This window comes from Crocodylus porosus, unplaced genomic scaffold (genome assembly GCF_001723895.1).
Source record: "Crocodylus porosus isolate Cpor-Errol unplaced genomic scaffold, CroPor_comp1, whole genome shotgun sequence".
Taxonomy (NCBI): Eukaryota; Metazoa; Chordata; order Crocodylia; family Crocodylidae; genus Crocodylus; species Crocodylus porosus.
In genome coordinates, this window is record NW_017728943.1 from 124,547,070 (window position 1) to 124,572,895 (window position 25,826).

A 25,826-nucleotide genomic window follows, 5' to 3' on the forward strand; every position below is an offset into this window, starting at 1 on the left:
GATAAAAAGAAATATCACAAACTGAAACTATAGTTAAATATCCTGTCAATCTCTTATATTAAATTATTTCCCCTTGTTTTGCTTCTAATTATGGCATTTCTTTCAGGGAAAAGGAAAGTACCCTGATTCATGATACTTGCTAAAGTTGTAAGTATATAGCTAAGGTGGTTTTAAAATATGCAAGTGTAAAGCCACAGTCTGTTGAAAAACCTAAACACTGTAAATCACTGGTTCCACAAAGCCTTATTGATTAGTATACAGATTTTTAAAATACTTTAAAAACCTCACTTATTTACATATTGCACAACTGGTATATAAAGTGATAGTTAATTTCATCATTCAGCGAATATTGAATTACCCCTATAAAAGACTTTCTAATTTACTAGTGCACTCAAAACAAGGTAAGCACTTTGAGTTTTCTGCTGTTTTAAATACAATCTCTGACCACATGCATCACTATATCAGAGTGCATTTCTGAAGTGCATTAAGAGCAGATATCATGGTTTTTCTTTCCTTCTTTCATTAGGTATACAGCACAGTGCCTCACTTCGAGTATTTCTTTAAGTGTACACACATACAATCACAACCTTGCTGAATCTGTCTGTGAAAGAAGGTAAAATTAACACAATGCACCATGTGTTTAGTGTGATAGAAGGCAAGGTGGGTGATGGTCCTTTGTTCTAGTGGGTGTCCACTCTGCAGTTCTGGGCTGGTATTTGGAAATGTCTTGCAAATGCAAGCTTTCTCTTTATTGCAGAATTGTACTGGACCAGAGGAGCAAAGAGGTCATCATCCCAGAGCCCTATTTAATATCTTATTAGATGTCCTATTATAGGTCACTGACAGTCTTTAAACATAAGGGCCTGATTTGATTTTAGAAAGTCAGTTATAGGAACGGGGCACATATCTAACATATTCTTTACTGTCAGTGCTGCTGGGAGACATGCTGTCACATTTGCACCATTTTTCATATTTAAAGGGGTAAAAGTCTTCCTATTACATTGTCACCCACTGATTCTCAACCAGGGTACTACAGCACCCTGGGGTGCCTAAAGATCCTTCCAAGGGTGCCATGCAGTGTTAGCACTGTTAAGTGTACAAATGTAATTCACAAGATAAACCCAGGATTTCTAAATAGGAATCCATAATGTGAAAAGCGTTCTGAACTGCTGTGCTCTTTCTGAGTTCTTTGCAACAAAAAAATTGCTATATTATTTTTCTGCAGTGAAAAGGAGTGAAAATTCAAAGAGGTGTCTCAAGTCTATCCAGGGATTGGAAACTACTGTTGTAGTCGAACTGAGAGGTGAAAAAGGCATAAACAGCAGAGAACAGGTCACTATTTCACAAACTTGGACAGTCACCTGCTAACTGTAAGTAATAGAAAAAAAGTTTTGCAGATGCTGATTTGTGACAACTTAGCAAAGTAATCAGGATCTATTTCAAAGTACAGACAAAGTTGTGGGAATGCATCCCCCAGTGACTTCACTGTTACTGCAAACCTTCAAAGCCCTCCCTTGCTTCCATAACTTCTATCTCAGTTCAGGGGACAGCTTCAACCAGTTCTCTTTATCCAGCTTATCCAAGCAGTGGACTATCTTGATGGTACTTTCTTTATACAGCTCATCCAAGCAGTGGACTATGCTTGGGTGAGCTGGAAAGCTGTGCATCAACCGCATAAAGGTGGAGCATAGGTCCCTGTTGTCTGACCAATTTACCCAGTAGTTTCATGTAGAATCACTGTGTTGGGTGCAATCCTGCAGGAAGGTCTGCATATTATCCTGTACTGTGCCTTTCTACAGTCTTAAAGTCTGCAAGTTAGATACTTTTTTTTTTTTTTTATATAGATACTACTTTTTAAAATAACTGTTGCATACAGATTTTCCAATGCACCCCTTCTTCTGCAGGAAAGCTGCCCAAACCTCACTCCAGTGTTTTTGAAAAACTGAACCCTAACAAATTACTTTCAGATTAGCTTTTCAAGGCAGGGCCTGTATTTTCATATATGTACAGCAATGATCAAATTGTGTTTACTAAAATGAGTAATTCTATATAAGAAAACTGCATTAAAATACTAAAGCTCTAAAGTGAGTTACTAACAATTCAGAAAATAAATTACCTTTGCTTTGCTTCTCTTAGTTTATTACATGGTTGCAGATTTTGTCATAAGGCCTGACATGCTAAACAGAGACAAGGTGGGAGGTTCAAAGATTTCTTCCTATTCTCATTGTTCATAGTGTGCGCCTAATACCACTGGCAGATCTAGGATTTTGAAAAGGAGAGCACAGACAGTGTGGGGCATCATCACATTTAAACAAATCATATATTTCTCCAGTTACAGAGAAATTAAAAGTTTTACTATCATATGGTAGGTGACTACTACTATATTCTTCAGTTTAAGATCAAAGCAAAAAACTAATATAACTTTATAGGAAGGCACACAAATTTGCAAAATTATATATAACATTTAAAATTACACAACATACTAGGCAAAAATAGTCAAAAGGAATTATTAGTGCTGTAGTCATAATTAAATGTGCATCTCTTATTCAGATTTGCAAATTAAAATCTGGCCTTCTTGAGCTTCTTGACAGTGCATCCAACACTTCACCAGTAGTCATTTCCACACCTGTGTTAATGTTCATCTGAGTCAATATTACCACACCTGAACTAAGGTTTTCAGCTAGAGCTAAAAATAGTCTGCAAAGCTGTGAAACAGAAGAGAGATATTGGCAGGAATGGCTAACAGATAACAAAATTGCAGAAGAAATGGTAGCTTGATTCATCAAGAATTCATGAAGACCACTAAAAAGAAGAGAGATTAATAGGGATCAAGTAGATTATAATGAGCCATGAAGTCAATTGTCTCCCTCAGGGTTGCCTGAATAGACAAGCCACCATGCCTCCCAGGTGGTTTTAAAGTTTGGATGAAGCAGGAATCAATAGGGGAGGGGGTCAACTGCACCGCCTCCTGGATTCACTTCTGTCAATGCTCCTTCACCTTTTGAATAAGGCTTACAAATTTGGTATCACATTGCTACACACACATTAATGAATTTATTTTTGAAACTGTCCTTCAAGGTCAAGAAATAATACCATGACCTAGTTTACAGAAGCAGAACTGGAAAGAGCAGTGATTAAGTGTCAGTGTCAGACAGGCAGCCCATCACTGAGGGACATGGGGGGAGATGATGTCCCAAGTCCTAGCCTAATGCATCAACTGTAGAACCAGGTAGGCTTATTTGGGATAAGAAGTAGGGTTATTTAGCCTCAAGAGGAGACACAGGGGAATTTGTTAAAAGTTTTCAAATACCTAAAGGAGGTATTCAAATAGAAGACAGAGGCGGACTAATTTTCTGCTACACGTGCAAAAGCCTACTAACTGGAATACTTCCTTGTTTAGAGCTCCTCCAGAAGCTGCATGAAAGAGCCTTGATACTGAAGGTGCCTCAGCTGGTGTTACAGCAGATCACAGCAAGCCAGTTAATAACTACAGGAGTCCTAGTAGGCCTCAGAAGTCTAATAAGTGTTCTCCCTTTTTAAGGCAGACAAGGTTCTTTGGGTAAATCTGATACCTTTTATTAGACCAACTCAAATAGTTGGAAAATTCTTCTTAGCAAGCTTTCGGATATAAATACCCTTCATCAGGCTGAGGAAGCATCTGCAGTTGATGTGCTCTCTTCCTGGATGGAATGAATAGTGAAGGAGCCAGAGGCTGGTATGCATGCAAGAAAGCCAGTCAGTGAAAATGTAAATTGAGGAGTCAGTGGGTGAGAGGTAGGCTAGGCGGAGAGGGAATGAATGTAGCTGGTAATTAGTGGAAAGCTACCTGGGGAGTCGGATGTTAGGGAGGTTATAATGCATCATAAGTCCAACATCTACATTTAGTCCATTATTTTTTGTATTCAGGAGGTTGATGAAATGAAGTTCATAGGCGCATCTGTGAAAAGTTTTTTTATAAAATCCCTTTGAGGATTAGAACTGAGAGATTGGAGGAGGAGTGGTTTTCTTGTGAGAAATGTGCCCCCACAGGTAATTGGGTCTTTGATAGATTTCCAGTGTGCATTCATTCCGGTGCACAGTTGTTGTTTGTTTGGTTTCTCCTATGTATTTTCCATCAGGGCATTTGGTGCATTGGATGAGATGTATCACATTTCTAGAGGTGCAGCTGCAAGATCCAGGAGCGGTGATGGTTCTGTTGTTGGGTGTAGTAATTTTGGGAGTACTGAAGATATGTTGGCAGGTTTTACATTTCTTGTCATGGCATGGTCTGGATCCATTCAGTGTGTTTTGAGCCACAGGAAGTTTGCTTCTAGTGATGAGTTTAGCAAGTTCTATGTTTGTTTGAAGGCTGGGATGGGTGGTTATGGGAAGATATCTTTAAGAATTGGGTCTTCTAAATATGGGTTGCAATTGTTTGAGGATTTTCCATATTGGTTTGAGGGAGGGGTGATATGTTATAAGCAGTGGTGTGCAATTTGTTAGGGTTTTCCTTCTGTGCTGCAGTAATTCTTCATGTGGTATCTGGGTAGCTCTTTCAAACATGCAATCTCTCTCTCTCTGGAGGAGTCTCCTTGTTGAGTGAAAGCCTTTGTTCGGGAGGTGGCAATCCACCTTTTTAAAGCCTTTTTACTTAGCCAGTTAGGGTTTCACCAGACACATAAACAAATACAGCAAGGAAGTAGCAAGCTCCTTATATGAAGGGACTGACAGCATGAAAAAAGGTTCAGTGTAATGCCTCCATTTCCAGTAGAAAGGAATGAGAAGAGTGAAGAGAGAAAAGTGGCTTCTTGAAGGCGAGCGCCTCCTAGGGAAAAAAGCCAGGTGACCAAATGATGACAGTACAGATAAAATACATTCCAAAGGAAAGGTACATTAGTTTATCATCTGCCATCTAGAAAAAAAATAAAGGAGGCTAAAAGGAAGGTTATGAACATCAAATAGCAAATGGAAGCTTGTTGTGAAGCAATATGGATGCAAAACTGTTTATTTAGTTATGAATGAATAGTAAGGTTATTAAGTCTTTCAAGAGCATAGTCCCAGAAAGAGGATTGTATTTGAACATGCAGTTTGTTGTAGCTTTTCATTTTCCTCAGTTTTCCTTCAGGTTTTAGGCTTATAAATTTGGGCCTCTGTAAATATCTGTAAAATATATTTTGGTAATTATAAAAAAGTAATGTCATAATTCTGGCACACTGTCAAGGAGCACTTCTGAAAAATAAATCTTGAAACACTGTAAAAGTTTTAGGTTGCTCTCTTCTGCCCTCTTTATACTTACAACATTCATGGTGACACTTCAACCATTTCTTTTTAACTAATCCAGCAGATAAAGGCCCACAACAGATTAAAAATATTCACATTAAAATAGTACTTCTGTCTAACTTATCCTTCGGCCTTGAATCAGATGGCCCAAGTTACTGCTGCTCATTAAGAAAGGTTACATTTTTAAGTTTTGTAGTTTTGACAAGAAGCAATTCAGCCCTTTTGCTAATTGTATTTCTTTTCACTGCTTTAAAACATAAGCAGCTTTGAGCTAAACCTCTCTCAAAGCTTGACACATACCATAGTTTAAACATCAAAACAGCACTTGAAGGATCACCCACGATGTACTACGTCTCCCTTTTCTGTGCACTCAAATAGAAAAAGCTCTCTAAGACTATCTGCAGAAATGAATTTTTAAATACTGTTCACAATGAGCAGATGGATCAATAGTTCTTTATGCCAAAGTCTTCAACACTGCCAGCTCTAATTTCTAAAGTCTAGCAAATTAAAAATATACTGTACCAAATTCCTACTTTTTTGTATTCAAACAGAAAAACGCCTAGAACCTCATGCCCAACCATAGAAAATCTAATAAACTGGACACAATATTTGAATTACAGCTTTTCAGTAATGATGGATTTCTATTTCTGCTTTAAAATGCTACTTAAATATGCTACTTAAACAGAAAAAAAAATTCCTCAAATTCTACTTCATAGCTAGTTAAAGCAAAGGGAGTCACTTTCACATAATTTGACAATCCATCAGTCTCCTGAAAGCACACATGCCCACTCTGACTGGGTTTACATGGCACACTAGTGGCAGCTCTCCGTCAAAATTCACCTTTGAAAGCAATGTGCGTAGTTTTTAAATGGTACAGTAGTTACTGCCAATGACAATTTATACCATTATATTTATAAACATGCCACATGAAAGACAAACTAATTGGAACTCAGGTCAGATCTCACAATCTTATATTATGGCCATGCATTATATTACAGTCTTCTAAAGAGAGTTATGTCTATAGCAGACATAAAGAACAGGCTAAGGATGTCCCAGTTATAGACAGCTGGACAGTAGAGGCAGAGTCAATGTAAAAAGTAGGCTCCAGAGGGTGAAAACAAAGTTTGGTGTTAGGTAATAGTGATTGCGACAAGGTTAAAAGAGGCAGCAGCAGGAGGAAGATAAGATTAGAATAACAGAAGTGAAAACAGATGGTGCAGTTGCTGAACAACCTTGAGGAAATTAGTGCTAACAATGCCTTAATAATGGGTTTTCGTACAAATAAATAAGCTTACTACAGAAAGGTGGTATGTAACACTGGTGCTGATTCCCCACCAGTGTACCCAGACCACACATGGTATCTTTTGGGGACATGGAAGGAGGCCAGGAAGGCACGCTACCTAATCTTACCACTGAAACACCTGGTTGTGCTGGTTTAACTGTCTGTGGACTTTTCTAAGATTTCACCCATAAGCATAGTTACCAAACCAGTTTACCAAAACCACTTCTTGGATCAAGCCTTTCAGGAGCTGAATATCTTAACTCCAATCAAATAAATAAAAACCTAGAGGCAGTCATAAAAAGCTAACATGCGCACGAAGTTAAGTATATGCTTCACTGCTTTGCTGAATGGTAGCCAAAGTTCAGTACCTTGCATGATGTGGCCCTACAACTGATATTTTGATTATCTGATCCCAAAGGCAATCACCTTTTCAGATCAGGCTCCTCACCTTCCTTCTCTCTCCCTCCTCTTCAGAAAATGAGAGTAACACCATTATTGTATCTGTCCACTTAGATTATTACTTAATAAGTGGAATTTGAATCTTTTATGCTCTTGGCTCCTTAAATGTAATCTTCTAGCCTATCTCCGTTGAGACAGCTCATCACCCAAAAACCAGGTGATACTAAAAAAAGGAGGAAACATATTAATTAAAAGTACCTGATTTAAAATATCTGATTAATTCCAAGGTGCATGAACATAAAGTGAATAAAAACTGAAGTAGACAATATGAAGGGAAAAAAGACTATGATAAAGGGTGACTTGGAAGTAATATTAAACTGAAAAATGATGCATCATTTCCAATAATTTCCTTGAAATTATGTCATTTGCTATTTTTGCTCTCTCTGCTTTGCTGCTAATTTAAAATCCCTTCTGACCCACGCTACTGACACAGGAAAATACAATGTTAAACATGAGGATTTTATTGAATGCTGTAGTTCCCATTTGTATGGAAACTTCAATTTGCACCCAAGTGCATTACAGACTGATACAGCAAGTATAGTTACCATTTACTGCTGTCTGTGAAACAGGGACATAAATTACAAGTGAACTCTATACAAATATATTTTAAAAATTCAGGAAAGCTTATTCATCTTTCTACATGCAGGCTTTTATGAGATAATAATTCTAGCAATATGGGGAAAACAATTCCAACTGAGTGCTGAATTAGCTTTATACAATCAACCTGTTATCTAAGAGCCTATTGATTAGTCTACAACTTCAATTTGCTTTTTTAATAAAATGATATAATTGATCATTTAGAAAAGTAAATTTGCCAGACACAATGTTAAAAACCTTAAAAAATGTTTGCTATGGCTGAATATTACATAAGGTTCATACAAATAATTCTTTCCTTACCCGCTCATTGATTTAACCAAAAATGTCTAAAGCATTAAACTCATGTATCCCAACTGCAATGTACAGATGAAGTAGATTTAGCAGACCTTTAAGAAATAGCTTTTTAATGGTATTTTTGAATTGTTATCCATTTTTAACAAAATATGCCTGTGCTCTTAAATAACATTTTACGTTCTCTGTAGGTTTTGCTCCCTATGTATCTTTTCCTACAAAAGCTGGCTTAAGAATCATATAAAACAGATGAGGTAGAGGAAAACCCTGCATGCCACTAGTCAGTGGCTGGAAAAATGGTGTGTAGGTTGTGCTGCAGAAGATATCTAAAAAGCTTCTTTTACAGGCAAGGATGACATTCCTCTATCACAGGACCAGAAAGAGGCTGCTCATATCATGGAAGTTACTGTATAGGCATGCCCCCATTTGGGAAAAAAGGCTTTTAAGCTTTCCAGCCAGTAAACAAAAAGGCTGGATCCAAACGTGCAGGCACATGCAGTCTGTGGAGCCATAAACTGCAGGTGCTGCATGTTTAAACCATACACAGTGCCGCTAACTGCAGTGCTGGGGCAAAATTTGCTACTGGATTTCCCAATAGCAAAAACAAAACAAACAAACAAAAAGCCCCGCATGGAAAAATCAGCAGAAAGCTCACCAAAGTAGCATGTGCCGGGACAAATGCAGAGATGGAGGAACAGGCAGCCCAGGGCTGCCTACTCCCCCATCTCAAGGTACACTGCACCCCAGCCATCCAGGGAGTGGCTGGTGGGGCTCAGGGTGCCTCAGCACAGGGGCTCCGCAGCACATCTCCTGCTCCTCCCCATCTCCTCATGCTGCTCCCCCCCCCATCTCCTCGTGCTGCTCCCTGGCTGGCTGGGTCACAGGGTGCCTTAGCATGGGGGGCTGCCTGCCAGCTAGACCTGCACTGAGGAACCCCAGGACCCAGCCAGCCCCCCCTGCATCACATGGAGCAGCAGGACAATGTGTCCCACTGCAAAGCACATGAGCAGGGGCATGTGCTCCAGCACAAAGTAGTGGCACAAATTTGTGCCCTTACTATTTGTGCTGCTGCAAACGCACACCCCTGCTCATGTAGACGCAGCCAGATTGTTTGCAATTGCTTTAGAAATGGACAATTCACTACCTGACTTGATTGCAAAACACTATGTAAAAATTAAGTCAGAGTAACAGCAGTCCTTTGAAAACAGTATTTATATTTCATTTTTATACAAAATGCTTATTCTACTATGTATATTTTCTAATACATTACAGAAGGGAAGATTATAAGAAGCAAAATACAACAGAGTAGACCTGTAGAAGATTTATTACTAATAATAACTGGGCAGCTGTGAAAAAAAAAAAAAAAAAGAATATTGTTCTCTTCTCAAAATACAATGCCTAGGAAAGGAAAGATTCAGTGACAAATTTAAGCAACCTATGTATATAGCATTCTCTATCCAAATTCACCAAAACACTCATATAATCAAACTGGTCTTTGGTAAGCCCAATTGTAATGTGGTTTCTAGTGGGTGCCTATAACATTTACTCTGAATAATCTCATCTACTTGTAGAAAAATGGAAGGAAATTACTCACTGGTAATATCTTTATATAGTCTTCCGTTTTCCTGTCTTAATGATTAGGATACAATTTCCAAAAGCAACAAGGAGACAAAGAATCAGGCAAGCAAGCCCAGTTTAAAAAGCCAGTATCTCTTCATTCTCTGGAAAAGACACTTCCAGAGGGAGAAAGATTTTAAGAGTAAAAACCCCACAAAATTCAAGAACACAGGGCAGTAACTTCCCTGGGGAAGTTTGAGGAAAAAGTCTGGTGGCAGTAGATAGACCTAGGACAGAAGAAATTACCAAAGATAATTTTACTTAGTCATACTTTCCTCTTGCCACCTTAGTAAGAGTCAAGCTTATGGAAGACATCGCAAGTAGTACTATCTGAAGAAATATGTTACCTCTCTCTGCTGCTTCAGGAATCTTGTGTCTGATGAAAATATTTCTTAAATGCAGGACAAATTCAAAGCATTGTGCCTTATGAGCACATGAAAAGTCCATCATTTGGCCAAATGACATGCCTGGCAAGTGGAGCTCTGAGTCTTCACAGCTGAGAAAGAGTCAACCTTTCTACCACAGTAACTTTTTGTTAGCATGGGACAGCTTGCAGAGTGATATGGCAATAGTACTCATCTCTTTGCTCCTCTACCAACGTGGAAGGGATCAAAAATTGACAAACCACTCTGAATATAAATAAATGTGTACAACAGGACTTCAAAAAGCACATGGAGCTATCTTCCCTGGAGTGAAGCTAAATTTGGAGAAAGTGTTGAAAAATGGCAAGCTTTTCAATACGAAATGTTAGGCTTATTTTATGTTGAAACTTGGTTTAAGTAGGTCAGATGGTGAAAGTTTCATGTTTCTTTGGTGTTCCCTGTTGGCTGAGCCATTCTTATACAGTCAGGAATGTTAACTCAGCCCACCAGAAACTATTTTCTGCATTTTTAAAGGGTGGAATTCCTGTTGAAATCACTACACTAGCAGGAAAAATTGGGGAGGAAAAACTATTTTTAGTGTTAGGCCTTGGGTTGGTCTGACTCTGTCAGGCAGTGGGCTGCTTTTTAGCACCCGTCTTAATTCCTTTTAGAACGGTCTTATTTGGTTGTATTTTAGCCTGTATTTTTGCAGGAGGAAACTTTCCAGATTCAGAATTCTGTTGTGTCACTGGATCTATAAACATAATGTATTATGCCTAATAGAGATAAAGTGTTCTCCTAGGCTTGCAGTGCTACCTTTTTGAATGCCCTTAATTATTCATTAGGAAGTGCTTTATTATTTTGTATTTGCGTTATCTCATATGTGATCTGCCATGTTATGTAGTATGAAGAGATCATAACTGAGGATATCCATCTTGCTTGGTGGTTTATTCACAAAGAAACCCAAGTTGCTGCATTAAAAAAAGTGTCCAAGCGAGAGTTGAGAACAAACATATCAGTGGCCAACTTCCAACTTGACAGTTTTGCCTTGGGGAGTCTTTTCCTTCCAGGCTGATGTAGAGCATACAGAATTTCAAAGGAAATAATGCTGTTCATTGGATGCCTGCCTTGTCAGTTGCTGAATTTAATGATGAAGATAAAATGAATGTCATTAAGTGTGAGGTGTCTGGATTAAGTGGAAGAGGATGGCGAATCAAGAAAGTTCAGAGATGGATGGAGAGGAACAAAATGCCTTAATGAGGGAAAGGAAAAAATATGGTACCTTCTGTTCTATTATTGTGAAAGTGGCATAGACTTGACTCCTGTAAAACACTTAAAATCAGTACCCATTAGGAATTCCACGAATCAATAGCTATGTTATATATTATTATTTAGGGGTTTTTTTAAAATCATAGTATTCATTACTTTCTTCTCTCATGAATAGTGTCTCCAAAAGTATGTTGTAAAAATAAAAAAAAAATTACAAATGGAGTTTTAAATTAGGATTCAAGTGAAGCATATTTTGCACTTGACTGTTTTTAGCCTGTTCCCCAAAGTACAATCTTCCTTGTGATAAGTGAGCGATGTTGCAAAAGCTAAGTATTTAAAATAACAGACATCTGGGACAGTAAAAGAAACTCACCAGTGTGGAGTACAGTAAGGTTTTTTGCATTAATGATAACAATAGCTATAACCATCACTTATAAATTGGCATATCAGCCAACAGTTACCTTTCAGTGCAATAAAGATTTTGTTCAAATTGTCTTTTTATTACTAACTTGTCACTATAGATGAGTGAACTTTTCTAGATACTTCTATTTTTAGAGCTGGTATCTCATTTATTTTTATCAGAGATTCCAGTATTAATTTTGAAAATACCCTCACGTGTATTTTAGATCATTACATAAAACCCGTTTTGGCAATTTATAGTTAGAACAGCTTTTTCGACATTTTAGGCCAGTATTGCCTTGGAGAAAGACGTATGTGAATGAAGGTGCAACTACAGTCCAAGAAAAGCACGGCATTTCAAAATTTCGCATCTGTCTTTTGGAAGGCTGTGGATAAGTTCAGCCTCTCACAGTGACACTCCATATGTCACCTCCCCCTCAGCTACTCAGCATCATTATATTCAGTCATATTAAGCTGTAATTTCAGGTAAAAGGGCAGAAGATGGACAAATGAGACTTTCACTCCCATCCCTGACAAGGATATAACCAGTGGTTACAAAGAAATTGGACAGTATCTATCCCTAGATACTAAGCTTTTTTTCCCTCAAATTGTAAAGTCAGTTCTTCTAGCTAGACAGCTGCATTCCTTGGACAGGATAATGAATCTAGCCATTTGTGTGGCCTATGTATTGGCCATAGTTTCATATATTCTCTCTGTATCAGGGCACGTTAGGGGTACATCTGCTGGGATCTGCCTTGTTGATTCTTTCCTGACACCTGCTGAAACCAAATCTGAAATATCTTGCAATCTCAGATTCCACTTGGGCCTCTCTCTTCCTCTTTAACTCCATTTTTGAAGAACCATATCAATAGGCCCTCAACCTCTGTTTGGCAGAAATTGTTGCTGTAACCTGCAAGCATTTGAATCCCTCTGTGTTTACTATAAATGCACCAAAGTTGGTTTTCTTAATGCCATTCACTTTTTTTTTTTTCAGTTAATCTTACCTGGGTCCAACATAAAGGTCTTGTATCCTTCTTCCATTGTGTACTACTGTCATGAGATGACTTTCTACTTGGAGGAACTTTCATGGTCATTCATGCTCCTTTATACTCTATGGGAACTTTCCCCTCATGAACCTACACAGAATATTAACTTGTGGTTCTTACTGTCTTCTTATACCTCTAAACAAGGGAAGGTCTGCTCTTGCACAAAACATAGCTTCTCAAGTGTAACAGCAGGGCTGCAGCTCCATATGTGAAGTGGCAAAGGAGATCTCTAAGATCCTACCTTGCTAGGAATCTTTTGGCCCAGGTCTTACATTTTTGTTATGGCAGGTAATGTGTCTTGAGATAAAGAGCAGTATCTATGACAATTGACTACACCACCATGGGACTACTACTAATATATCAGGTGGCCTTCATGCTCACATTTTCCAGCTCTTTTCTTTCCTTCCCTTCCATTTAGAGGGCTGGGGAGGAGAAAGAAGACCAGGGCAGAGGAGTTTAGGCATCAAGAGCTGTTGAAGCTACAGAAATTGACCAGCAACTTGCACAGTCTATCAAGACTTCAAGATATCTTCTTTGTTAGAGTTCAAAGGTGGGCAGGTCTATACTTACATTGTGTTTAGGAGATAATTCTTATGTCCCTTCAGCTACTGGGAATCCTCTCAAAGGTAAGAAAATGGGTTCCTATTCTTAAAGAAGAAACTTCTTTATTATTTCTGAGACCATGAATTATCTAGCTATTTCTCAGTCAGACAGGTCTTATTTCCCAAGTGTTCATAGTTTCTACTTAAGCTAAGCCCTCAAGCCATTGTTCTTCAAGGTGGCCTTTCTAATTGCACTGAATTTCACTATATAGCAGAGAAACTGATGGCAAACGTTTTCCTTCCTCACCCACCAAATCTTTTCTAAGAAAATGACTTAATCCATGGAGACCAGCCAGAAGCAGCATGGGCAAGGGCTGCTGGGAAACAGAGTCCAGCCACCAGCTGTCTGCCATTTTGGCCACCTCTAACCTAAGCCTTTGTCCTGCTTCACAGGCAGGACAACAAAATCTAGAAAAGGCTCCTTCCATTCCACATCACACAGAAGTACTGCCTCTCTCTCATGCCAAAGCCATAATGATTCAGCCTATTTATGCAGCATGCATACTTAGCATACCACCACAGTCCAAATGCTAGGATTAACAATACTTGAAAATGTTCTCCACCATACATGGAAACACTGAGGTTTCAGCCCGTGTCAAAAACAGTCTTTGTTACATCACATACAGGCATGCTCTCAAATCTTAAAAAGGATGCAGCTGATTTCACAAAATATTTTGGTGCCTCTTTCTACCGAGCAATGAAATGAGTGTACCACTTACAGAGATTTACTTCCTTGCTTTCCTTCAGTGTTGTATTTTTCCTTTACTTCCCCCTCCATATCCTCTCTCCACTTACTCCTTAGCCTCCATTCTCTCTGCAGGTGCTCCTCCCTTTCCCTTAGACAGTCAGCTGCACAAGTACCCAAGTCATGAGTTTTGCCCATCAGCAGCCAGAGATGCAGGACCCCAGAACCCAGACTCTTCCTGCACCTATCTGCTTGACAGTTGGCAGGTTTCATGGCCACAGCAGGGCCTAGCAAGCTTGCAGTTTTCACCCCCCTGTGCCTTAGCACACCCCCACCCCGTCACCCATGTCATGAGTTTTGCTTGTCAGCAGCTTGAGGTGCAGTTTCTCAGAAACCCCTGTGCCTATCTTCCTGACACTTGGCAGGCTTTGTGGCTTCAGCAGAGGCTACCATCCCTGCAGTTTTCACCCTGCTGTGGCTTAACACACACACATGTGACATGAGTCTTGCTTTCAAGGCTTTGAGGTGCAGTTTCCCAGAAACCCCTGCACTTATCTCCATGAAACTTGGCAGGCTTCATGCCCTCAGCAGGGGCTACCATCTCTCCAAGTGTCATCTGAATCAGCCAAAAAATGACAATGTTATAGTTATTTTATTGATTCCCCATTATACTCTATGGCTGAATCGCCGAATCTCTCCAAATTGGTGCCGAATCTTCCGAAGCCGATCCACTGAATCAGTTTGGAAAAGCCATCTAAATTGAACTGCTGGCCTCTGAATCGGCTGAATCTGAATCAAATAGTTCTCTATTTGCACAGCCGGGGTGTGCCTGGAGGGGGAAGAGGGAAGCAGCCCTTCCCCAACTGCTCAAGCAGTGGGGGCATGGCCAACCCTGGCAAAAGCCTGAAGCGAACAGGGGGATAGAGAGGGGTTTACTTCCTCCCCTCCTTCCCCGATCCCAGCAACACAGACCCCAGCCAGAGCCCGTCAGACAGCAGCCTGTCAGGCATTTCACCTCACTTGCTGCTCAAGCTGTGGGGTGCATGCCCAGCCCCAGCAGCAGCCTGAATCACATGGGGAAGGCAGAGGCAGAGGAGGGTTTAATAAACCCCTTCCTTGCCCCCTTTGCCTTAGGTGGCCATGCCAGCCCAGCATCTGGCCATGCCCCTAGCCCTGCTCTGGCTAAACAGCAGAGGGCCAGGGCCAATCCCGCTCTCTGTAGCAGATAGCACAGACCACCCAGAGGCTGCAAAGCATGCTGGGGGATTTGATTTAACTTGAACCAGGAAAGGGTCTGGGACACAAGTTCCATAAACTAGTTTGACCCAAATCAGCTAAGTGTGATACTACATTCAATGAAGTTTATGTTAAACTAGTTTTGGCCATTTTGAAACTGGTTTGTGTGCACTGAACTTCTGTTCTGTTACAAGTTTAAACGAGTTTCTGATCACTTAAACTGGTAACTTCCCTGTTGGCTGTAATACTGATATAGGCACATTCATGCTTGTAAAAAACACTAGAGTAGATAAGGTCTAGGTAGTTTTTATCATCAATATGTAATCTAGATTAGAAACAGCAAGATTATATTATACTTCAAGCCTGGCCAGTATATATTAAGACTAACCTCCCTGCTAGCACAGATCAAGCTAGACTACTATTTCAGCAATGTTAGTAAATGTGCAGACCTCAGAAACAGAAAACAAGTCGCCAAATAGATTCTCTTGCTGACTCCGACAAAAGGCAGGGCAGGGCAGCAAGAGACTAATCAGTTTAGGAAGGCATGAGCTTTCATTGGCAATAACCCACCTCCTCAGACTTTGGGACTTCAGCCTAAGTGGCTAATTACCTCCATGCTGACTCAATAATTGGGAAGCACTCACCAGTAGTTGTTATGAGCTTCCTAAACTGAGAAGCTGTAGGGGTGGCAGCAGTGACTTCATATCTGATGCTTTTCCCCTTCTCAAGCCCCTGGGTCCTCAAGCAAAATTGGGAATTGGGGTGAGGCTACAGAATTACCTTAAGACAAATCACATTTAATATTTACATAACGTTCTTTATTTTAAAACCCCTTAGCACAAATTAAGAAGTTAATCCACAAAACACCCTTGTGGGACTAGTAAGTATTATCCTCTTTTTGCTATTTGGAAAAGAATAATAATACTTAGGAAAAGACAAAGTTAAACGATTTGTCCCAGACCACTGATTTTGTCCCAAACCAGAGGAATCTAAGTCAGGAACTCCAGAAAGATTTTCAAGCATGACTGCTGCAATTTTTTTCTTGCAACATAAAAATCCTATCATGATAAAACTCTTCAAAATCTTAAAACAAACTTTTACATGGAGAAGTGAAAAAGAGTGGGGAAGAGTTTAAAAAAAAAGTCAGACTGGATACAGGTTGGCATTAATGAGAAAAATGAAAAAAAGTATTGTAAACCACGGATTGAAAAGGCAGCTAGCTATCTTTACTCTGACACCGTCAACAACACCCTCAGGGAAGTGATGAGTTACAGTTGCATTCTCTACGGTACGTGAGGCTAAGTGCAGTCTTAGCCTTAGGTACATTTTATATAACTTATTTTTATTCTGACTTCCTATCACTTTTCTAATACATTTTCCTTTTCTAGTGTTTTTTTTTTTTTTTTTTAAATCTCAGAACGTCCTTGACTGTTCTCATAGACGAGGAAAATGAATGTCGGCACTGGTGGGTGCCAGGTAGGAGTCAGAGGTTTCTAAGTAGGAGAACCCTCATCAGGACACAGGATACTGCTCCATTTCCAGTAAGGGAAAGCACTGGTTGCAAATACACATACTCCATCTGTGAGAGGTTTCTAATTGTTTAGATATGGTATGCTGGATTTGGCAACCCTTGCTCATAAAAGTAAAACTGCCGCTTGTAAATTGTATATTATAAAAAATTAGCATGATAACCATCAACTGCCAATTTTAAAATTAATTTTTAATCCTTTTCTTTCCTCTCATCCAAACACACCTCAGTAGCACATGAATACACTAAGCAAACAGAAATTTAAAAATCACATTTAATTGAACTTATTTCTATAGCTCCCTTGAAACAGCCCAGGGAATGCTAGAAAAAAGAAAAGATTAACAAAATGAACAGCATAAAGAGAAGCAAGAAAGTCAACAACTGATATTTTGGAGACAGAACAACATAGTAAATTAAAAAGAAGGAAAAAGAATATCAAACTATTAGAAGCAGCAACACTATGATGAAGAGATTTATGTTTTGGGAAAATAAATGCAGTTAATATTTTTTATAAGAACTTAGATGTTAATAACATTGGGGGTAAAAATCCTGGCCTCCTTGAATTCAGTTGCAAAACTCCCACTGACTTCAGGTAGGTCAGGATTTCAAAAAGAAGAACCAAGTTGTAGTAATCAGGCTGCAAATGAGTAAAGGGGCAGAAACAGTGTTATATGTGAAGGGGCAAAGTGAAGGGGCAATAATAAAAAATAAAAGAAAAAAAGACTAATCAGTTTAGATAACCAAATTAAATAGAACAATGAAAATTTCAAACCAGCTGCCTCTTACATGACCCTCATACTCAGATCTAGACAAACCTCCCAAATGCATTACTGACAGAAGCAGGAGAAACACCAGCCCACCGACTGTCACTGATGACTCAGTAAAGAGATGTTTGGAGGGGCTGGATGTGTTAAATCAGAAGGACAGGATGAGCTCCATCCAATGGTGCTGAAAGAATTAGTCAGTATCATAGCAGAGCCACTGGCACAACTGTTTGAGCACTCATGGTGCTCAGGTGAGGGCCCAGAGGACTGGAAAAGGGCCAGTGTGGTTCCTATTTTCAAGGAGAGGAAGGAAGATCTGGGTAACTATAGACTGGTTAGTCTTGCCTCTATCCTTAGGAAAATACTTGAAAAAATTATCAAGGATCACATTTGTAGGAGTCCAGCGGGTAATATAATGCTGAAGGGCAACCACCATGGGTTCATAGCAGGTAGATCCTGCCTGTCTAACCTTGTTTCTTTCTATGACAAGGTTACTAAATGCTTAGGAGTCGAGGTAAATGTCATCTACTTGGATTTTAACAAGGCTTCTGACACAGTATCCCATCCTATTCTTATAAACAAATTGAACAGCTATGCCATAGATGATTACCCAGTCATGTGGGCGGCAAATTGGTTTAAGGGCTGTACCCAGAGAGTGGTGATAGAAGGGCTGACCTCAAAAGATGTGGGCAGTCAGGTCCCCTAAGATTTGGTCCCTGGGCTGGTGCTGTTCAATATCTTCATCAGTGACCTAGATGAAGGCATGGAAAGCACTCTGTTCAAATTTGCAGATGACAACAAACTATGGGGTGAAGCAAACACACTGATGGGAAGAAACCAAATCCGGAGAGACCTGGACAGGTTAGAGAAGTGAGCAGGGAACAACAGGATGCAGTTCAACAAGGACAAGTGCAAGGTGCTGTATCTAGGGAGAGGGAATCACCAGCATACCTGTAGGCGGGGGGGATGACCTTCTCAGCAGCACAGCAGCAGAAAAAGATCTTGGAGTTGTTGTCGACTCCAAGATGAATATGAGTCATCAATGTGACAAAGTAATTAGCAGAGCTAACTGCACTTTGTCATGCATTAGTAGGTGCAAAACGAACAGGTCCAGGGAGGTGATGCTCCCACTCTATGTGGTACTGGTCAGGCTACAACTGGAGTACTGCATCCAATTCTGGGTGCCGCAATTCAAGAAGGATGTGGACAACATTGCGAGGGTCCAGAAGAGGGCCACTAATATGGTTAAAGGCCTGCAGGGAAGGCCCTATGAGGAAAGGCTGAGGGACCTGGACCTTTTCAGCCTCCGCAAGAGAAGGCTGAGGGGGAATCTTGTGGCAGTATACAAATTCACTGGTGTGGGGCAGCAGGGAATAGGAGATGCTCTGTTTACCAGAATACCCTGTACCAGGGAGCAGCTGAGGGAAAAACCCCAGGGAGCCCAGGAGGAACTTGGGGGACAGGAACAGGACGGGAAGGAAAGCGGAAGAAAAGAAAAACAAAGGTTCTTACCTTCAGAGAGCAATGCGGCGAGACCGAAGTGGCAGCGGGACCCGAGCAGCTCATTAGCCGCGTTTTTATAAAATTACAACCAGCTGACAGCCACAGTGGCAGGAGCCTGTCGGGGGTTTAAAAGCAGCTGAGTACAGCCCCAAGAGGGGGGAAGGAGGAGGAGCACTGGTGAGGGAAGCATTCTCTGAGTCCCCTCGGGGCAAAGGAGCATGGAGGCTTGCAGCCAGCAGCACTGGTGGAGAGAGCAAGACCCCGCAAGAGGTGAATGCCGCCAGCAGCAAGGAAGAAGGTGAGCAAGGAAGGTTGAGTTGTGGAGGCCGAGGAGGGTTGGAGCCCTCAGAGGGGAAGATGAGGTGGGATCGCAGAAGGCACGGGCAACCCCAAAGAAGAGCAGTGGGGGAGACGCGCCGAGGGGACCCACCAAGAACACAGTAGGCTTCCCCAGACTAAGGTTAGGCTGGTTGGGGCTGGAGAGGCGGCAGCCGGGGCCAAAGGTGCGAGCAGTAGGAGAAGGAAAAGGGGCAAAGGGATAGTTCCTATTGTTTGGCAGTTGCTGTCAGCGATTTATTTTGTGTTTTGTTTGGTTACCCGCTGTTGGAGGGGAGGCGGAGTAGGTAGCACTGACGGGGTGCAGCTGGGATCAGAGCAGGCGGCTAGGAGGAGGAGAGCATTTAGCTGAATTCGTGGAGCCCATTGGGAAGAGGGCCCCAAGCTCAACTATCAGAGGAACATGGCCAAGAACTGCCGAGATCCATCAAGGTGTGGTGTAAGAATGAGGTAGAGGGGAGGAGGAGTCTCGCAGAAAACCAACGTCCCGTGGTCCTTGGAATGAGGAGCGCTGATAGTTAATCCCCACCACTGTGATAAGATCAAAGTCGTGGCAGGTGAGTTTGGGGAGAGACAATTCGGGTCAGCAATATCAACTCACCGAGGTCACAGGGACAGAAGGGCGGACCACTCCAAACATCCGGGGACGTAGAACACTTGACCAAATGTTTGAGACCAGGCGGGTACACATCCCTTGAAATAACTAGAAACAACGGCCACAAGCCTATGGAGAATAGATTTAGGTTGGACATCAGAAAGAACTTCTTCATGGTTAGGGTTGCCAGAATCTGGAACAGGTTTCCAAGGGAGGTGGTGCTCTCCCCTACCTTGGACGTCTTCAAGAAGAGACTGGAGAGACTGGACAAGCACCTGGCTGGGGTCACATGACCGCAGCACTTTTTGCTGCCACTGGCAGGGGGTCAGACTCAATGATCCATTGAGATCCCTTCCAACCCTAGCATCCATGAATCTATGAACCTATGTGAATAGTCACACGAAGCAAAACCAAGCAGAACATTGGTAGGGTCTAAGCTCCGCTTGCCACTCAGCTTCATAGCCTTAGGGTGCTCCTGGATCTTCAGGCAGCTGTACTAGCTAGGAATGCCTTTTACCAACTCTAAAATAATAAGAAGGCTGTGACACTTTCTTTCAGACTCTGATCTGGCCACCACCATCCATGTCTCCACAACCTCAAGGCTATACTACTGAAATGAACACTACATAGAGCTACCCTGGAAGACCATCCAGAAGCTGCAGCTGGTGTGGAATTCAGTGATCCATCTTCTGATGGGAGTGTCACCAGAAGCACATAACTCCAGTGCTCTACACTGGCCCCTAATAGCTTTCCAAGTGAAATCTGAGGTGCTCACTTTGACCTACAAGAGCCTGAACAGTCTGGGCCTCATGTACCTAAAAGACCTCCCTCTGCCTTATTCTCATTCACAATCCTTACCGTCAGCCAAAAGTAACTTCCTGCGAGTACCATCAGTACCCCAAGTCCCCTTGGTGAAAACTCACAGAAGGTCATTCTCAGGAATCTCTCCTTAGCTCTGGAACTCCTTTTCTCTTGAGGCTCACCAAAGCCTAAGCCCAAACATCTTTTGGAAGCATTCTTAAGACCTTCCTTTGGACAACTGTTTCGCAAAAAAAGCTAGGAGAAGATAACGTTTAGGAAGTCCCTGTCTTATGTTGATGGTCTAGTTCCCATTTAAGTTGTTTTGCCAGTCTCCTGTTTTATAAGATTGTCTTCTCCTGTTAGCCTTCCTGGGAAGGGTGGCATATAAATCAAATAAATAAATGTTGCACGATTTTTAGACTTGTGCATGATTTTTAGTCTGCAGTGACCGATGAGAAAAATTTTGGAAACTAGAAGAGATAGCACTGTAGGGACAGCTAGGCACATGACAATAAGTATCATAGAATCATAGAAAATCAGGGATGGAAGGGACCTCAGGAGGTCATTGACTTCAACCCCTTGCTTAAAGGAGGATCACCCTCAACTAGATTATTCTATCCAAGGCTCTGTCTACCCAAGTCTTAAAAACCTCATAGGATGGAGATTCCACAACTTGTTTGTGTAACCTGTTCCAGTGTTTTACTACCCTCCTAGTTTTTCCTCGCGTCTAACCTAAACTTCCTTTGCTGCAACCTGAAACCATTGCTCCTTTTTCTGTCATCTGCCACCACTGAGAAAAGTCTAAGCTCCCTCTGGAACTGGCCTTCAGGGAGTTAAAGGCTGCTATTAAATCCCTATTCAGTCTTCTCTTCTGCAGACTAAATAAGCCTGGTTACAAGTCATGTGCTCCAGCCTCCTAACTATTTTTGTTGCCTTCCGCTGGACTCTTTCCAATTTGTCCACATCCTTTTTGTAGTGTGGGACCCAAAACTGGAAGCAGTACTCCAGATGTGGCCTCACCAGTGCCGAACAGAGGGGAAGAATCATTTCCCTTGATGTGCTGGTAGTGCTCCTACTAATGCAGCCCAGTATGCCATTAGTCTTCTTTGCAATAGCTTAATGTCCACTGTAACCCCCAAGCCCTTGTCTGCAGAGCTGCTGCTTAGCCAGTCAGTCCCCAGTCTGTATTGGAGCACAGAATTGTTCTATCCTAAGTGCAGGATTTTGCACTTGTCCTTACTGAACCTCATAATATTTCTTTTGACCTAAACCTCCAATTTGTGTAGGGCTCTGAATCCTAGTGCTACCCTCCAGTGTATCTACTACTACTCCCAGCTTGGTGTCATCTGCAAACTTGCTGAGAGTACATCATCTAGGTCACAGATGAAGATACTGCACAAAACCAGTCCCAGGACCAACCCCTAGCACACTCCACTTGATATCATGAATGAGAATAAGAATTTTAGCTGTATTAAAAATGTATCTTGAAGACATGTGAAATGTTAAGAAGGTTTAACAATTTGAGAACTGTGGGTTGGGAAAGATATTGGCTGGTTGAAAAACTTATTAAGAGTACTCTATGCTGACAAGTGACTGAAGGAAGTACTTTAATGGGTGGGAAAAATCCATTTTTATCATAGTAAGTTAAATATAAATTAATTGAGGATTTTTCACCCAAGAGAAAATGGACCCAGAAGAGGAGTTAAAGCAAATAACTCACTGTAGAGCATGTGCACATTATCAATAAAAGGTGGGAAATCCAGATGAATGCTTCATTTAGACATCACAAATAAGAATAAACTCGAATTTCATTCATCTGCAACATTCAAAATGCCAACAAAAAAAAAGGCTAATTCTACTAGATGGCACAACTACAAGTATCTCAGTACACAGAACCAGACACTGAGTTTATGCCAGAAAATATAAATACCAACCAGAAGACTGCCTGACATTTGGGAGAACAAGGCTGAAGGCCTGAATTCTTGCTGTCATTGCATTGGGAAGGAGACTTGGCACTGAAGAAAGGTGAGAGCTTGCCTCACATTTCTCTTCAGGGAGCACCCAAGCTAATTAATGGTCAGTATTGACAGTTACTGAAAGGAGTGTTATTCTTAATAAGAAGATGTGTGACCCAATGAGTCCATGAGAATAAATGATAAAACAGGATCACTCAAAATTCATTTACAATGGCGGATATTTGGGATGAAGTAATAACCAGTTGTATTTTAATGCAGGCATTTCACTGTTGCCATTAAGGCTCAAAACACCAGTTCATGGAGTCCAGAGTCCTCCCTCTGGCAATAACCCATCAATAATATTTCAGAGGAAGGTAAACTATATATCCTTAAGCTGTCACACTGAGCTAGGTAAAATAAACCTACAAATGAGAAGAGAAAAGGTCGAGAACTCTCAAATCCTGCTCTGATTAAGGTTAGAAAACAATACATACTCATGAGAAATATGTGTTCATTGTCTTTTTGTTTTGTTGGATGGTAGGATGGATGATCTAAATCAATGGTTCTCTGCCTTTTTCAGACTTAAGGCAGCCATCCAAAAATACCAGGTCTTAGTCTTCACTCTTTTTTTGACAACCGAAAAATGCTACAGCGATTCTTGTGTTCCAAAGAACTCAGACAGCCCACAATAGGTCAAAATGTTTTTAACTCTATGGATTCCTATCTGAAATCTCTGGAGTTTATCTTGTGAATCACATCTGGACACGTAACCATGCTAACATAGCATGGCATCCCACAGCACCCTTGAAAGGATCTCAAGATAGCCTAGAACGCCACAGCACCCTGAGAATCACTGCTCTAAATCAAATCTAGAGCCAGACCCCGTCTAAGAATCACTTTTCGGCCGATGAGTCAAATTCCACAAAGTTCTGTGCATATGGATCCTCCAGACCTGCACAATTGCATTCAAAAATAAGACTTTGGTCCACAACAGGATGGTGATGTTTTTAATTATTATTCAAATTCTAAAAAATAAGCTACAGTTTAATCATCTAGAGAGGCCCCCAAATATACAGATTCTTTATACAGATGCACTGGTTTGCTCAGTCCAAACCGAGCTCCATCTCCACATACAATATGAATCAGTTGCTCCTAATCTTAAAAGACAGGGAAGGACAACTGGTGTTCTGTCCTTAGAAATGCCACCTTTTCACTAGTAACTAGGGCATTTCATACCAGTGTTCCTCAGTTCTTCTATCTTCAGATACAAGAACACCTGTTTTCATAAAGCAATTGGAGATCTTCATTTGAGGAACATGAGAGGTAGGAATTAATATTACTCAGTATATACAGCAGTCTATCACTGCTGATAGAAATGTAAACCATTACAAAAATACCTTTCAAGACCTATTACCACTTGTTTCCCCTTATTATATTTATATCTTTTCCAGTCAGTTATTGCCCACCTGAATTAATAATTCCCTGTTTAATCCTTATAAACAGCTTCAAGAAGCTGAGCTTACAAAAGAGCATGATAATCTGAGTTAGGTTGAAAAGAGCACGAAAACAGTAACTCTACAACCTCTTTAAAAGGGTCTTGATTTTCTGCAAATTAAAAAGAAAAAAAAGAAAAGGAAAGATTAAGGAAAAATATATACTACCCAGATTTGGGGTTTGTTTAGTTTCCATGCTGAGTTAGCAAAAGTTTAAGTCTCAAATGCATTGTTCATGTGAAAGCATTTCCTATAAATATAAACTTTGAATTTTAAAAATATTTGGGACCCTGTTAAATATAATCAAATAAATGAAATCATTGTGCTGTTGTGCAGGGCTACTATATACAACAAACTATATAAAATCTGAGCAAAGCATAATAAGTTTTGGTTAAAAAAAAATCTATTTATTTTCTTTATGGGCTTTTGCCTGTCTGCATTTTAATATAAACTAGGATGCTTTCAGAATGACTAAAAACATATCTTAAGAGACTAAAGCATACTCTTTAACATAGTTAGAAGAGGTAAACGACAAATAAAAGGCCTGGGCAGTTTTGTTTTAGTTTTTATGAGGACTGTTTGGTCTCCTTTGTAGTTGAATGCTCTCAAAAGAAGAAAAAACCAGTACTGGTCATTTTAATGGTATGCAGACAGCCACGCAAGATAATACTACCACATTTAGATCCAATGGTGTTTTTCAGCTTTTGCTCAATTCCACTTACAGAACAAGAGTCTGCTCCCTTAAAAGTTCAAGAAAACCATAAAATGGATCAAATATTTCTCTGGTTCAGATATGCAATCCACAAGGTCTTAGACGCAATTTTAAATAGAGTCTCTAAACTACACTTCACCAAAAAACAAAATGTGGCCATGATAAAAAAAAAAAAAAGTACTTTTCTAAAGAATCATTGTTAGGGTAAATTATTTTCTCCTACTCTAATACACTTTATATTATTTTACTGTATTTATATCTGCATCACACAGGCAACTCACTTTGCAGTGGTCATACTGTTGCTGTAAAGTAGGAACATCTCCTCCAATGGGCATCTGCTTTGTCAGCTCCTCGTCTTTTGTATTCAGCCATTTGATTAGCTCTTCTAGTGATGTCAGCAATCTGTTCCACTTCTCTGCACTTGCCTCCAAGTGAGCCCTGAAAAAAATCATAAAAGTATCCTCAGAGGCTTGAGCACCATTCAAAACCAAAATACACTTGACTTGAAGGAACTGTCCCTGTGAAAAGAGGAATGTATCTCTAACACCTAAATGCAAAATAAGTGCTCAAGCAGCATCTTAAAAAATCACTGCTTTAAAACATTTTGCACAGCAGAAACGAACTGGAGAGATGGCAGGATGTAGACTATATCTTTCTGATGGCAAAACACTGGGAGATGCACATGTGATAAGGAATATCCCTACAGATAAGGAACAAAACACTGGGAGATGCGCAGGATAAGGAATATCCCTACTTTCCGCAATGAAACTGATCTTGGAGTATTCAAATGTATATGTATAACCTTTGTGCCACAGGATTTTTAAAGAAAACTCTCTCTGATGCCGGCGCCTAAATCTCTAAGAACAATCTACCACAATCACCAGGTGTTCAATGTGTTTATTAACAATTTATATGCTGGCACAGAAAGCTTCTTGAGCGAGTTTGTGGGCAACACAAAACTGGGAAGGATTGTGAACATGGAGGGTGCAAGTACAATTCAGAAGGATCTCAAGAGATTGGAAAGTTGGGCTAAAG

General features: G+C 40.5%; 1 protein-coding gene across 5 annotated transcripts in view; it reads right to left on the reverse strand.

The window, feature by feature from the left end:
• The window catches only part of UTRN (utrophin), a 541,506-nt gene that overhangs the window by 159,227 nt on the left and 356,453 nt on the right, over positions 1-25,826 (reverse strand). For all 5 annotated transcript variants that reach the window (XM_019550130.1, XM_019550131.1, XM_019550129.1 and 2 more), the window contains one exon: positions 25,073-25,229. In XM_019550130.1, coding sequence (XP_019405675.1) covers positions 25,073-25,229 — 157 coding nt within the window. The remainder of the gene's footprint in view (positions 1-25,072; positions 25,230-25,826) is intronic.